Source organism: Paroedura picta, chromosome 7 (assembly GCF_049243985.1).
Source record: "Paroedura picta isolate Pp20150507F chromosome 7, Ppicta_v3.0, whole genome shotgun sequence".
Taxonomy (NCBI): domain Eukaryota; kingdom Metazoa; phylum Chordata; class Lepidosauria; order Squamata; family Gekkonidae; genus Paroedura; species Paroedura picta.
In genome coordinates this window covers 124,377,791-124,391,281 of record NC_135375.1, presented here as the reverse complement: position 1 = coordinate 124,391,281, position 13,491 = coordinate 124,377,791, and the positions used below count along the sequence as shown (strand labels likewise).

Below are 13,491 nucleotides of genomic sequence, written 5' to 3'. Positions count from 1 at the left end.
TTTTAACCTGTACATAGATGTGTTTGATTATGCTTTTTTTTTTTTTTGATTGGATGGTCTAGGACTGTCAATAAAACTGACTGAAATGCCTGGGCTAGCTTTAGCTGCAGGTGATACAGTTCTAGTAGGAGAATTCCAGCAGGTGGTAAAGGAGAGCCGACCCCTCTCCTGCCCTTTGGTGGTTTTGCACCCCTTTGTGTCTTGGGCCCTGCATGGCTGCCTCCTCCTCCTCCTCATTTCTAGGATCAGTGTAGGAATCAGCCACAACTTTCTGGTCAAAACAGCCTTCTGGTTTGGTACAGCCCGGGGAAAGCTCATTTCCCTCTTACTAGAAGATCATCTTGAACAGTTCTTCTTGAAAATAATCTTGCACAATTAACATTTCGGTACCCATGTCTGTGAAACCAAATCTCGCTTGCCGTGCATACGCAAGGTAAATGTGCGTCTTGTCTCCGCAGCCTTCAGCCGTGCCCCGGTACCCATGGCCGTGGTCCGCAGGGAACTCTCCTGCGAAAGCTACCCCATCGAACTCCGGTGCCCGGGAACAGATGTTATCATGATCGAAAGTGCCAACTATGGCAGGACGGACGATAAAATCTGCGACTCTGATCCTGCTCAGATGGAGAATATCCGCTGTTATCTGCCAGATGCCTATAAGATTATGACTCAAAGGTAGGTTTTTGACGGTCTCCGCCTGACGGATTTTGTTTTAATCTGGCTTGCTGTTTACGAACCTGGGATTTCGCCAGCGCTCGGATTCCGTGTGCGCATTAACCCTGGAGGGGGCTGACGGCGCTGAAATGGTTACATCGTTTTTAAGAGATGATTGTGGCGTAAATATTTGGCAAACTGCAAGCCCCCATCACTGTGGGATAGTCAGCTCCTGCCTTCCCTGTGCCCTGCTTTCAGAAGCTCTTCTGAGCCGCCGTGCAACTCCGGGTGGGGCTGCATGGGCTTGTTTTGCTGCCCTCCACTCTGGCCCTGTGAGGCATAGCTCTGGTCGGAGGATTATTTGGGGGGCACAGGAGTGTGGGGGGGGGATCACTTCCTTTTGTGTCATGGTCCCCAGCACCTGTCAGTGGCTGACCCCTGTTTGGAGGCCCTTAAGCATCATAAAGCAAACGGAAGGTGTGTTTTGAAATCAGGGTGTATCCAGGAGTTTAATCCTGAGAAAGAGAGGTAGAGAGACAGAGAGATGGCAAGTCGGGTATGCAAGTGAGGCAGCGTATTGCTCGATTCTTTTTGGTGAGAACAGAAACAACAGAATAATAGGCAGACATTACCTGGTATTCAAGTTTCTACAGTGGAAAATAAAGACGAGAAGAAGAAAAGCCAGGATTTTATACCGCTTTTTATTAACCGGAGGAGTCTTATGTAGCTTATAGTCGCCTTCCCTTCCTTTCTTCCACCCTAAGAGAGCTCTGAGAGAACTGTGACTGGCCCAAGGTCACCCAGCTGGCTGCATGTGGAGGAGGAGTGGGAAATCGAGCCTTGTTCTCTGGATTAGAAGTTGTCACTCTTGATCAGTACACCAAGCTGGCAAAATCAAGACAAAAGTAAGGCCATGAGCAAGTGTGAGAGCCAGTGTGGTGTTGTGGTTAAGAGCACTAGCCTCTAATCTGGAGAACTGGGTTTGATTCCCCAGTCCTGGGGGACCTTGAGCCAATCAGTTCTCTCAGAGCTCTCTCAGCCTCACCTACCTCACAAGGTGCCTGTTATGGGAAGAGGAAGGGTCGGCAATTGTCAACTGCTTTGAGACTCCTACGGGAAGGGGAAAGCAGGGTATAAAATGGACTCTTCGTCAAGGGAGGGGCCCATGCTGGCCAGAGGACTGCAGCTGCCCCTATCTTTCTTGTCATGCCTCCCAGCTGGGAGGACTCTGTCCAGCAGCTCTTCCGTGGGCACTGGTTGAAGGAGAATGGCTCCTTTCCAGAGGGGCAAAGCTCCATTTCTTTCCCCTTTTTACATTTGCAATTGTAAAATTGCAAATGTTTGTTCAGATTCCTCGGAGCCCTACCGGTAGGGCAGGATATAAATCCGACTGAATTAAACTGTCGGGAAGCGGGCCATCAAGAAGAGCGGAGGACAGCTGTTTATTCCCGAGTTCCAGAAGGCCAGACGCAGGGAGGCCGGGCTGAATCGGAGCCAGTTTAAATTATGTGTTAGGAAATACCTCCTGACTGAAATACCTGCTGGACAGTCAGCTCTCAATGGGCGTAGGGCTTCGTTCCTGAGAGGGTTTAGGAAAAAGAGCGGATAGTTCACGGGAGCATTACCCCTGGCACAGAAACCCAAGACCACCATGTGCAGTTTACCCCAGCACCGTGAGAGCCCTGCATGCCTTGTGAAATCAGGTCTACCTGAGCACCAAGTGAGCTGTGCTAGCACCCACAGATCCAACCTGCCGTTGCCATCACATTTAGCCTGTCCCTTATGAAAAGCAGAAAAGGGGGGGGGGAACAACTTGAGAAAACAAGTCACACATAATGTCCTAATGGTTGCACATGCTATAGCGATAGATCAAACACATTTCAGCCCAGTGGGACTTCATCAGTGGTCAGATAAAAGGTGTGCACACACAGAATGACTGCAGGCTGGAGGGCTGCAGGCTGGAGTTTTAGTCGTGGCAGGTTGCCCCACCTCTTCCTGCACCCACACGGGGGGGGGGGGGCATTTGGCCCCGTGCACCTCATCCACCCCAGATTTGCACTCCTTCCCAGGAACTTGGGCAGGGAAATTCCCAGTGCATAAATGGTCAATGATACAACATTTCAGTAAGACCCAGTTGATGGCTTAAGAATCATGTGAAGCTCCCAACAATATAGGGTGATTATTCCAGATGCAGAGCTGACAGCCCAAAACCTAAATTGTCAAGAACCCCACCCTGCCCAAGGCCAGGGTGTGCATCCTGAGTGTGCATCCTCAGGCGTGAACCAAAGAAAGGGAACTGGAAGACATTCCAGAGGAACAAAAAATACCAGGATGAAAATAAAGTTTAGAACTGGACACCATTTAAAGCCACTAGTACTAAAAAATCTGTATCCTTTAATACTAGATTTGACAGGGGTTCCGACCCAGGCAAGGCATCTGAGGAATTAAACTTATTTCGTTAGCCCAGGGGTTCCCAGACTCATTTGGGCTGCCACCTCCTTGACTCCCACCCTGCATCCCTGGTACACACACACACACACACACACACACACACACCCCTCTTTCCTGGTGCTAGGTCTATCGGCCAACAAAAAAGAACGACAAGCAGTCCACAAGGATGAATGCTAACAATGTTTTTTTAGAACTGGGATCAGAGAGAGAAGACACAGAATTCAGCCAGCCAGGCCCAGCCATCTGAAAAGGACTCTCAGGTAGTCAATATTTCCAAGGTAAAACTAAAACCAATAGAACTTGCAAAGTGCACACAAGGCTTGTCGCTTGTTCCCACTCAATTTGTTCAATGACAGAGATCCAATACGAGCTCCATTAGATGAGGTTAGCAGACTAGTTCCAAGAGGATCTAAACAGCCCTGCTACTTTCCCTGGTGTGGGCACGCGGAAGCCAACATCTCAAAATCTTGTGGCATCAAGTCTGAATGGTCCTCTGTCCCTCTGCAATGGCCCACAGTGTCTGTTTCATGCAGTTCCATGTGCAACCCAACCTAGCTCATCTGCGCACATGGAGGATTGGAGGCCAGGACTCAGAAGACAGGAGACAAATAGCCCTTGATATAAATTCTGGAAAATCTCCCATCTGCTTTCTCACAGCACTGTCATCTCGTATTTTGTGTTCCTCCTCCACACATTCCTAGTGGGCAGTGGATCTGGCGGAGAGAGGAATCAGTTAAAAAATCCTCCTCCTTCTGAAACCCCAAGTGCCTTGTGATTTTGCGGAACTGAGTGGTTGTGTACAGGCGGCCCTTTAAAGTTAGTTGCATTAAAGTGAACGTGCTGCTGCTACACATGTATTCATCAGTGTTCATCACTGTGCATGTCATTGCACATGACCCGTCACTAGTGAACATCCACTGCGCATGTACAGGCTGGGATGTCAGTAGGCTAAATGACTGCTGCTGATCCAAAATGCAAAATAAAGTTTGGAGAAAACAAACCGGGCAGCTTCTGCCACCCCCAGCCTCCCCCACTCCAGTAGGAACTAAGCAATCATGGGAAATCATCTCCTATATGTGTGAGGCCCTGCCGGGCCACACCTACTCGGCCTGGTTGTTGTACCAAGATGGGGGATGCGCAAGAGCCAGAAACCAGAGTCCAGGCCAGGAGGTCAAGAGCCAGCAAGTCAGTTCACACAGCAAACAGGGTAGAGAGTAGAGAGTGAAGGCAACCCGAGCCAGGGTCAAGAGCCAGAGAAACAGTCAATGACAAACTATACTCAGGAGCCAGAAGCGTAGTCAGAAGCTGATGCCAAGGGTCAAGAGCTGGGAGTGTAGTCAAAAGTCAGGCCAAAGTCAGGAACCGGGAATCAGGCAGGCAGAGCTTCAACGTAGCAAACTGGAACCAGGGTTTGTCTGAGAACATAGGCAAGGTAATGCATGTGTTGCACCCACGGAGAAACTTGCTTCAAAGCCCTTCTGAAATACAGCCGAGTTGGGTGGGGAACCCCTCAGCCAGAGGACTTGCAGCTGGTTCTAGCCCTCATCAGAAGAAGCAGGTACAACTGAGCCCCATCTACCCTGACAGCTGTCAGAGTAGATCCCCTCATCTGACATGTGGGATTCGCTGGGGTCTTTGCCAGGGACCGGCGATACTCGTCCTCTAGTGAGTCTTCAGGGCAGGCCGAGGCTGGGTGCCATTTTGGCACATCAGGCTGGGTGCCATTTTGGCTGGGATCTGGTTGTTCATGATCTGGGGCATCGGGCTCGTCTTCAGTGGCCAGATCTTCAGGTGGTGCCTGGAGAGTGCTGGGCCCAGTCAGTGGATCAGGACCAGCTGCAACCTCTGGAGCATTCCCTGGTAGTTCAGCCAGAGGTGCAGCAGGGGGCATGACAACATGTGATCTGACCATGATAAATTCAGCAGCAATGTCTGGAAAGGGAACGGGTTTGGGATGTAGGCAACAGAAGTAGCAAAGCAGTGCATGCGCATGTACAAAGTATTTGGAAACAGGCACCCTGTGATTTTTAGGGATTTGAGACATAGACCGTTTCTGCATGAGATATTTGTCTGGCCTCACCGCCTGTTGGAGATCGGGCCAAATTCCTGCTTCCTGATGACTTCGGCACCAATCCAGGGCCATCCCAGGCCTGGCCTGATTCAGGCCCTCCTTTCCCTGTGTCAAGGGAGCATGGATAAATCTGCATTCCCTTTCTTGCCCTGGGCTTCAATGGGGCATATGCCAGGCCTGGGCTATGGGTCTGCAGGAAATCCAGGGCATCCCCAGTCAAGGAATTACACCTAACCTCCCCTCCCCAAGTATCACTTCTGTCATCTACCCTCACAGGAAAAGGGAAAAAAAGAGGTTATGTTGTGTTACTAAGCAATTCCAGAGTAACGAAATAGCCATTCCTCCCCCCCACCCCCCCCATCCCGTTTTGTTTGAGGGTCTGAATGATTGATGATTGAACCGAATGGAGGGAAGCTGCTTCTTCCTGTCCAGTGGAGAAATTCTGGGGCAGACAGGAGGAAGTGGGCCAAGCAATCCCCGTTGGGGCAGGTGGCCCCAGACAAACACCAGGCAGGATCCGGGAGCATAAGAAATGAAGTGAACCTCAAAGAGGACGAAAGCCACGGTCAGGAACTCGGGGCCCCACGCCTCCCGTGCCATAATGGCTCTAGGGAACAACGGCTGGATCGGTTGGGTTGAACCCTCACTTTAGAAGCCGTCCCTACACATTAATTAATTTATTTATATTTATATTTATATACCACCGCTCTCCAAAGTCTCGCAGCGGTTTACAGAAATTCATAAAAACAATAAAATCCCATAAAAACCCATTCAAACATAATTAAAACATAATTAAAAATTGAGCCATGGTGGTGGTGGGAAGATGAAGACCACCTCCTCGCCCCTTGAACTGCGCTATTTCCCGGGATGCCAGAGAGCGCTTTTGGAGCCGTCCCTTTCAGGCAATTCTTTCTGGCCAGGCTGTCAAGTGTGGTTAGCATCCGGTGACAGGAACATTATTTAAAAAGGTTGCTTTCTTTTCCAATTTGCTGCTTTTGTATACAATGAGATTTCAAATCAGAGCACACGTTTTTAATGTCACAAGGGCCTTTTTATACCCCTGGCGCAGCTGTTGTTTTATTCAGCGCCTGTAAAACGATGGAGACCCCGTTGGTTTAAGCAAATGAAGGGGCCGACTGACGGGTTGTCACCCTTCCCGATGACTCTGACGTGTCGTTTGAAAGGAACCGCCGCGGATTCTGGAGGCCGTTTTGGACGTCCCCTGAAGGACTTCTCTCCCACCTCTTCCCGGTGCCCCCTTCACACGAGGGGGGGGGAGGCTGTTCAGGCTCGCTCACTCCCTCCGTCCCAGGAAACGTGGCCCCTGGTGGGCTGCAGTGCCAGAAGGAGAGGTTTCCCTCCCTCGTTGGGGAGCAAGGTCTGTGGCCTCCCTCCTTCCCTCTTCCTCGGCATGGTTGTGCTGGAAGACCTGCCGATTCTGCTGCTCCTGCCTTCCTTTCCGAAGAACGTTTGAGGCTTGTTGAACGCAGCGGCTGCTAATGAGTACCTGTGGAGGGACCCTTCAGACGAGAAAGAGGCGTCAGGCGCTGACGTGTGATTCTGCCGTCGGAAGGAGGGGTGCTGCATCCAGTCAGCCATGGATGGGGGCAGGAGCTTGGAGCAGCTGCCTCTTCATGGGCCGTGCAGAGGCCGGACATGTGCAGAAGGGAAGGCCCGAGCTGGGGGCTACAGAGCAGGGGGCCGGGGAGGGGGTCTTGCTATCAGGAGGCTGCGAGGGGAAGCCATTTAGCCTCACAGAGGACAGAAGGTCAGCCCTGCAATGAGCTACTCTGCCTGGGGGGAATGTTTATTCCAGAGGAGCCTCTGCCCCATCAGGTGCCCTGTGATTTCGTGACGGCTTCAGATGGAGAAATAATCGCTGGCAGGTTGGTTTTAAACCCTCTCCTTTCTAGGCAGGGAGATGGCCCACAGGCACTCTCACTGGTTTCAGGATTGTTCAATTAATTGCAATTGCCACAGTCTGCACAAGCAGGTGGAAAGGTCTTGTTCTTTATTTATGCCAGCGTGGTATGGCTTCTGATCTGGCGAACCGGGTTGGATTCCCTGCTCCTCCACATGCAGCCAGCTGGGTGACCTTGGGCTAGTCACAGTCCTGGTAGTGCTGTTTTCTCGGAGCAGACCTGTCAGAGCTCTCTCAGCCCCACCTACCTCACCGCATGTCTGTTGCAGGAAGAGGAAGGGAAGGAAATTGTAAACCGCTTAGAGACACCATTGGGCAGTGAAAAGTGGGGTATAAAAACTTCATCAGCATCATATGGCTTGTGTGTAGCATAGCCAGAGATCTTAGGGTTGGCTGGCAGACAGGCAAAAACTGTTCAGAGGTGGCTTGCCATTGTCTGGCTCCAAGTCATGACCCTCGTGCTCCTTAGAGGTCTCCTATCCAAGTACCAGCCAGGGTTGAGTCTGCAAAATCGGATGAAATTGGGCCTGCCTGGGCTACTCATGTCATGAAAGGTGACTTCAGTTCTGCCCATGAGGCTGGGAGCTCGATCCCAGCAGCTGGTTCAAGGTTGACTCAGCCTTCCATCCTTCCAAAGTCAGTAAAATGAGTGCCCAGCTTGCTGGGGGGTAAACGGTCATGACTGGGGAAGGCACTGGCAAACCACCCCGTATTGAGTCTGCCATGAAAACGCTAGAGGGCGTCACCCCAAGGGTCAGACATGACCCGGTGCTTGCACAGGGGAGACCTTTACCTTTACCTGCAGCTGAGCTTGCATGCAGTTGCCTAAAGCAGGGGTAGTCTGCCAGCAAGCTCTGGCAGGGGCTCCTGGGAATTGTAGTCCATGGACATCTGGAGGACCACAGGTTGACTACCCCTGGCCTAAAGCACAGCCATCTTCTGGTTGGCTGCTGTCCTGAATTTAAGAGACATTTCAACCAAGTTTGGCCCAGACTTGTCAGGACTCCGGAGCTAAGCAGTGTTGGCTCAGTGCTAGGATGGGAGACCACCTGAGGCTGCAAGGCAGAAGCAGACTGTGGCACCCTTGCCTGGAATATCCTGCGCATGGGATGATCATGAGGCGGTTGTGCCTCAGCAGGACACTCTTTTCCTGTTGGCTCTCCAAACTATTTCTGCTTTCCGCTTTCGATTCCATGCTACAGTTATGACGGTCAAGCATCAGAGAGCAGCAGATGGTTTTAGAACTTGAGACCCACTCTCCTGCCAAGGCAGGGAGATGGACTGAACTCACCTAGAGTTTTTCCGGTGCCATCCTAAATGATTGTATGTTTTCCTAGAGCTTAATTTGAAATGAGGATCTAATTTGCGAAATCTTCATCAGAACTGAAAGGTTTGGCTTTTTCAGGAGTCGTAAGGAAAGGGGCATGTTAATCTCTGGTTCTTTGTAATGCTTGAGAGTTCCTTGGGCAGGCGAAATCATCTTCCTTCTCCAGGGATTTAATTAGCCCTTCGTGATGCCCGGCTTCCTGCATAGTTATGTTCAGAGATTAATCATAAGCCTTGATTGGCTGGGAATGGTTGAGGAGGGGGGAAACAGAGGAAAACAGGCTGTTAACAGTCATGGAGAGAACTCAAAGGAAGAAAACAGCTTTCCAGCCAAAAACAAAACCTTGACTCTGGAAAACATTTTTATCAGCCCAGATAGTTCTCTCTTCGTAAAACATGGGAATTAGCAAGTTCAGGGAAGGCGGGGGGGGGGGGGAATCAGAAGGCTGTCCCCCCCCCCAGCACATTTCTTTTGCATTTTGTCAATGGAGGCTGTAGTGGGATTCCACACTTCCCTGTTGATACCAGTCTTTACCCTTGTGGTGTTTATGTACACCTAGCTAGTGTGGAATTCCAGAACACGAACCTACACGGATCTGGCAAACCTACCTCCCCTCTGCAAGGCTTTCCTGACCTGAAATGGGTCAGGGGGCACTATGTGGCTGGTTGGGGGGCTGCAGAGGCATTAGACCCTTTTGAGGCCCAGTTTTCAAACCCCAAGAAATATTTCCCACCCAGTGGTAGCCAACCTCCAGGTGGGGCCTGGAGATCTCCTGGAATCACTGCTCATCTCCAGGCAGGAATGGCTCCTTTGGAGGGTGGACGCTGAGGCATTGTATCCTCTTGATGCCCCATCTCCAAACCCTGCTCTCTTTCACTGGACTCCGCTAGCCCGGTCTGTCCCTTGGCTCGTGACGGCTGCCCTTCTGAAGCCTGAGGCCTGAGGCTGGCTGTCCGCAATGCCAAATCCTTGCCTAATAAAAGTGGATCACCCAGTTCCCCCCAAAGTCTCCCTGTCTACTTTCCTGCAAGCCCTTTGTATGGGAACTCTCAAGCTGACTTCACTTGAAAGTTTGGGCCACTTCTGCCTTTTATTTCATAGGGCCTTCATGGCAAATACTGTGTTTCATTTAGAATCATAGAATCATAGAATCCTAGAGTTGGAAGGGGTCATACAGGCCGTCTAGTCCAGCCCCCTGCTCAACGCAGGATCAGCCCAGAGCATCCTAAAGCATCCAAGAAAAGTGTGTATCCAACCTTTGCTTGAAGACTGCCAGTGAGGGGGAGCTCACCACCTCCTTAGGCAGCCTATTCCACTGCTGAACTACTCTGGCTGTGAAAAAATGTTTTCCTGATAATTTATCTGGCCAGGCTTGAGCAAAGTCACTTCAGCCCAGATGTCTCTCCAGCCAGTTACTTGTTCACATTCACAGTTACAGGGTCTAAATATTGCTTATTTAGATCTCCTTGCAATTTCCAGACTTTCAGGGTCCTTGCTGGTCTGTCTGTTTGTGCCAAAAAAGTACAACTAGTGCTGGTGAGGGCTGGCCAGAGCCCACAGTCAAGGTGTTGTCCGGTCTTCCGTGTTGATTTCTTGGCCTCAGCCTTAGGCCTGGCGAAACTATCCTGACTTGCAGGCCCTCTGGAAGTGTTTACGGTCCCGAAGGGGCCTGATCGTGTGACAGGGAGTGTCCTACCAGCTTGGAGCCAGGACTGGTCAAGGGCAGCTTTACTGCTTTGGGGGCAGGGATTCTGCAAAATTGTTTGTTGAATCAATGCTCTTTGAGGGGTATAGCAGAAGAGGTGCTCCCCTGAGTACAGGGTTCCCAGACGATTTAGGGCTTCAAAGGTTAAGACCAAGGTCTTGAACTTGATGCAGTCTCCCATCTGAAGCCGGTGCAGTTGGGTGAGTGCCGGTGTGATTTGGCCTCTCCATTTAAGTCCCTGCTTTTCACTACCCAAAGAAGTCTGAAAGCGGTTTACAAATGCCTTTCCCTTCCTTTCCCCACAACAGACACTCTGTGAGGTAGGTGGGGCTGTGAGCTCTGACAAACTGCTCTGTGAGGACAGCTCTTAAGAGAACCGTGACTAGCCTGAGGTCACCCATCTGGCTGCATGTGGAGGAGTGGGGAACCGAACCTGGCTCTCCAGATCTCTCAACCACTGCCCCACTCCGGCTCTCGAAATGGAAGTCCAACCTCGGGTCCCCTGAGGCCCACGGCCACTGCCGAGGCAGGCCACGCTTGGCCAGGCTGCTACCGGGCCCCATCCAGGGACGTCCGCTCCACCGGCCCAGCTTCCTGCCGGCCGTCGTTGGGGCCAGCCCAGTCCTCTCAGAGAGCCTTCCCGGTCTGAATCGGCCTCCGTAGTTGTGCCTGGGCAGGAAGCGGGCCATGGAGGGGCGGAGGGGCCGCGTAAACTGGCCTGATTGGAACGGGCAAGGCGCAGAGCGGTTTTCCCTTTAGGCCCAGCAGCCCTTTGATTTACGACGTTATAAAATCCTTCTCTTGCATTTGCGCCTCAGGAGAAGATTTTTATGTTGTAGTAAATCAAAGGACTGCTGGGCAGGGAGAAATGAGAGAGGCATCTTTGCAGGTTGCCTGTTGGTGCCCCTCGCTGCTTTCATTCGGACCAGGACTCCTCACCCGTTGAAGGGGCTGGGCCGGACGCCTCGGACATCCGGGGATTTGTCCTCTGCTTCCTCCCCGCAGCCAGTCCGCCATGTTTCCTGAAGTTTGCAGAGGCTGGTTTTAAGAGGCCTGGCAGCTGTCCCCATCACTGGAAGTCCCTTTTCTCCCAGGGCCCGACTTGGCCTGACAGGAAATATACGTCCGCTCCCATCTCCTCAGCTCCACGCTAATAGGCCAAGACGAATCGTTCCGGACAAGGGATGCCTGGATACCCCTGGCAAATTGCCGGCCTCTGTGGTCTGCCTGGTCTGGTACTTTTTAATCCCGGCCTTCCTCTCAGGAGGTCAGAGTGGCCTGCGTGGGTCTCCTCCCCCCCCTCCAAATCCATTCTATCCTCACAACAACCTTTTCAGGTAGTTCAGAGTCAGAATACCTCTATCGGCATGAAGAACTAGCAGCACCAAACCAGTAACATTTTAGGCAGTTACAGAGTTACTCGGCTCATGGGCCAAAGGTCGTCTCTAGGAATGGCGGACAGGATCAGGGCCACTGTCCTCATGGATGTGGCATCTGTCTCGCTTAGCATGATCTTCGTCTAGTGCAGGGGTAGTCAAACTGCAGCCTTCCAGATGTCCATGGACTACAATTCCCATGAGCCCCTGCCAGCGAACGCTGGCAGGGGCTCATGGGAATTGTAGTCCATGGACCTCTGGAGGGCCGCAGTTTGACTACCCCTGGTCTAGTGTGTCTCATTTACACAGACGGTCGGCTAGAGAGGGTCGGTAATGAGCAAATTTTAGGCATTCTAATAGTATAGCATGGCAGAGTCTCTTAGAAGTTGAAATTTGTTGGAATTTGCCCCAGGTTGGGTTTGATGGAAAGAGATTTAAACGGGCTAATAGATTCGTGGGGTTTTTTTTTTATGAGTTTACATCCAAAATATGGAGAGATGTCGGCAAGGAGAGGTAGCTTGACCAGCTGCACTTTAAATATGTTGGACCTTTAGCAGCATGGACATGAAAGGAGAGGGGGAGGACTGTAAGGGTCCAAGGAAGGCCCTTTTTGCAGATTCAGCCATAGGCCTGATGGAGAAGTGCTGCCTGTCTCCGTCCCACCGGGTAGTTCATTCCACCAGGTTTGCACCAGATGACCTAAGTGCTGTCCAGGGGACGTCTTGGGAGAAGTGTTGCTGGTCCTCTTTTACCTGTTTGTGTGGTTAATTACAAACTACTCCTAGAAAAACGATATATGGGCCCTGACTAGAGCTGCCAACTCCAGGTTGGGACATTCCTGGTGATTCCGGGGTGAATCCTGGGGAAGGCAGAATCTGGGGAGCTACGATGCCCTAGAACCCCCTGCTCCCAAGCAGCCACTTTCTCCAGGGGAACTGACCTCTGGAGGCTGCAGACCAGATGTAACTCTGGGGGTCTCCAGGACCCACCTGGACATTGGTTACTTTACCCTTCATTCCTGTGTCCTCGCTGTAGGATTTTCCATTCTAGGTAAGGTTTAGGGGCCGATTGGCTTGGCGACCCCCACTTTTGGAGGGGCCATTTCTGTGAACACTTGTCCAGCTCTGACTTTCCACTCACCCCTGTTAGACTGAGCTGGCTAGCAGACACGGTAAGAGATATGCAACTTGTGCCCTTTGAATGTTCTGCTTTTCCACCCCTTGGTCTTGGAGAGCCTTGAGAATTTCAAGAGACTGGCTTGCGTATCCATGTACTTAGCAACGGTGGCCATAATATTGGCCATGCATCCAGGTAGACTTCACTTTCCACGGGGTCTCTACTGGAATGTGCTTCCAAATGGTGGTGCCGCCATTACTGCCAGAGGGCTGCTTGCTTGGATGCGGTTGGCACATCCCAGTGTAGATGGGCCTCCCGGACTCCTGGTTCGCTTCCACAAGACTGTGAGCATTTGCTGTCTGTTTATCTCCTTCCCCCATTTTGCTGTAAGGACGTTAGATATAATTAGAACTATGACTTCTCCATCATAATGACCACTTTCCGCTTCTAGATGTGTCCTCTCTCTGTGTTTATCATAGGCTCTTTTTTTCCCGGTACGGGGTTTTTCCGCAGATGAACTGCCATTGATTAATCATCCAGATTTTTAAAGTTCGCTAAAATAATTGGATGCTTTCCTCCGCCCCTTCAGCAAGGAACAATTAACTGAGAGTTCATGAAGTGAGGCCTGGCTGCCAAACGTGAATGAATAAATGACATCCTCAAAATGTCTGCCCATCAGGTCTGTTTTTCACGAAGCCCTGCCTCGTGCTTGCGTGGAATTAATTCAGGTTGTTTTTAATCCCATTAAGTCATCCCAGTCCTGCTTCCCCATGTCTGTCTTGGAATAGCATCTCTCTATTAATTAATTGAATGTCCCCCGTGTCAGCATGGGGACGCCTGATTGTGTCACCTGTTTTGGCCCCCCATGCACTC

General features: G+C 51.2%; 1 protein-coding gene across 16 annotated transcripts in view; it reads left to right on the top strand.

Annotated features, from left to right (window-relative positions):
- The window catches only part of ADGRL3 (adhesion G protein-coupled receptor L3), an 808,020-nt gene that overhangs the window by 342,286 nt on the left and 452,243 nt on the right, over window positions 1–13,491 (top strand). For all 16 annotated transcript variants that reach the window (XM_077346366.1, XM_077346369.1, XM_077346357.1 and 13 more), the window contains exon 4: window positions 459–672. In XM_077346366.1, coding sequence (XP_077202481.1) covers window positions 459–672 — 214 coding nt within the window. The remainder of the gene's footprint in view (window positions 1–458; window positions 673–13,491) is intronic.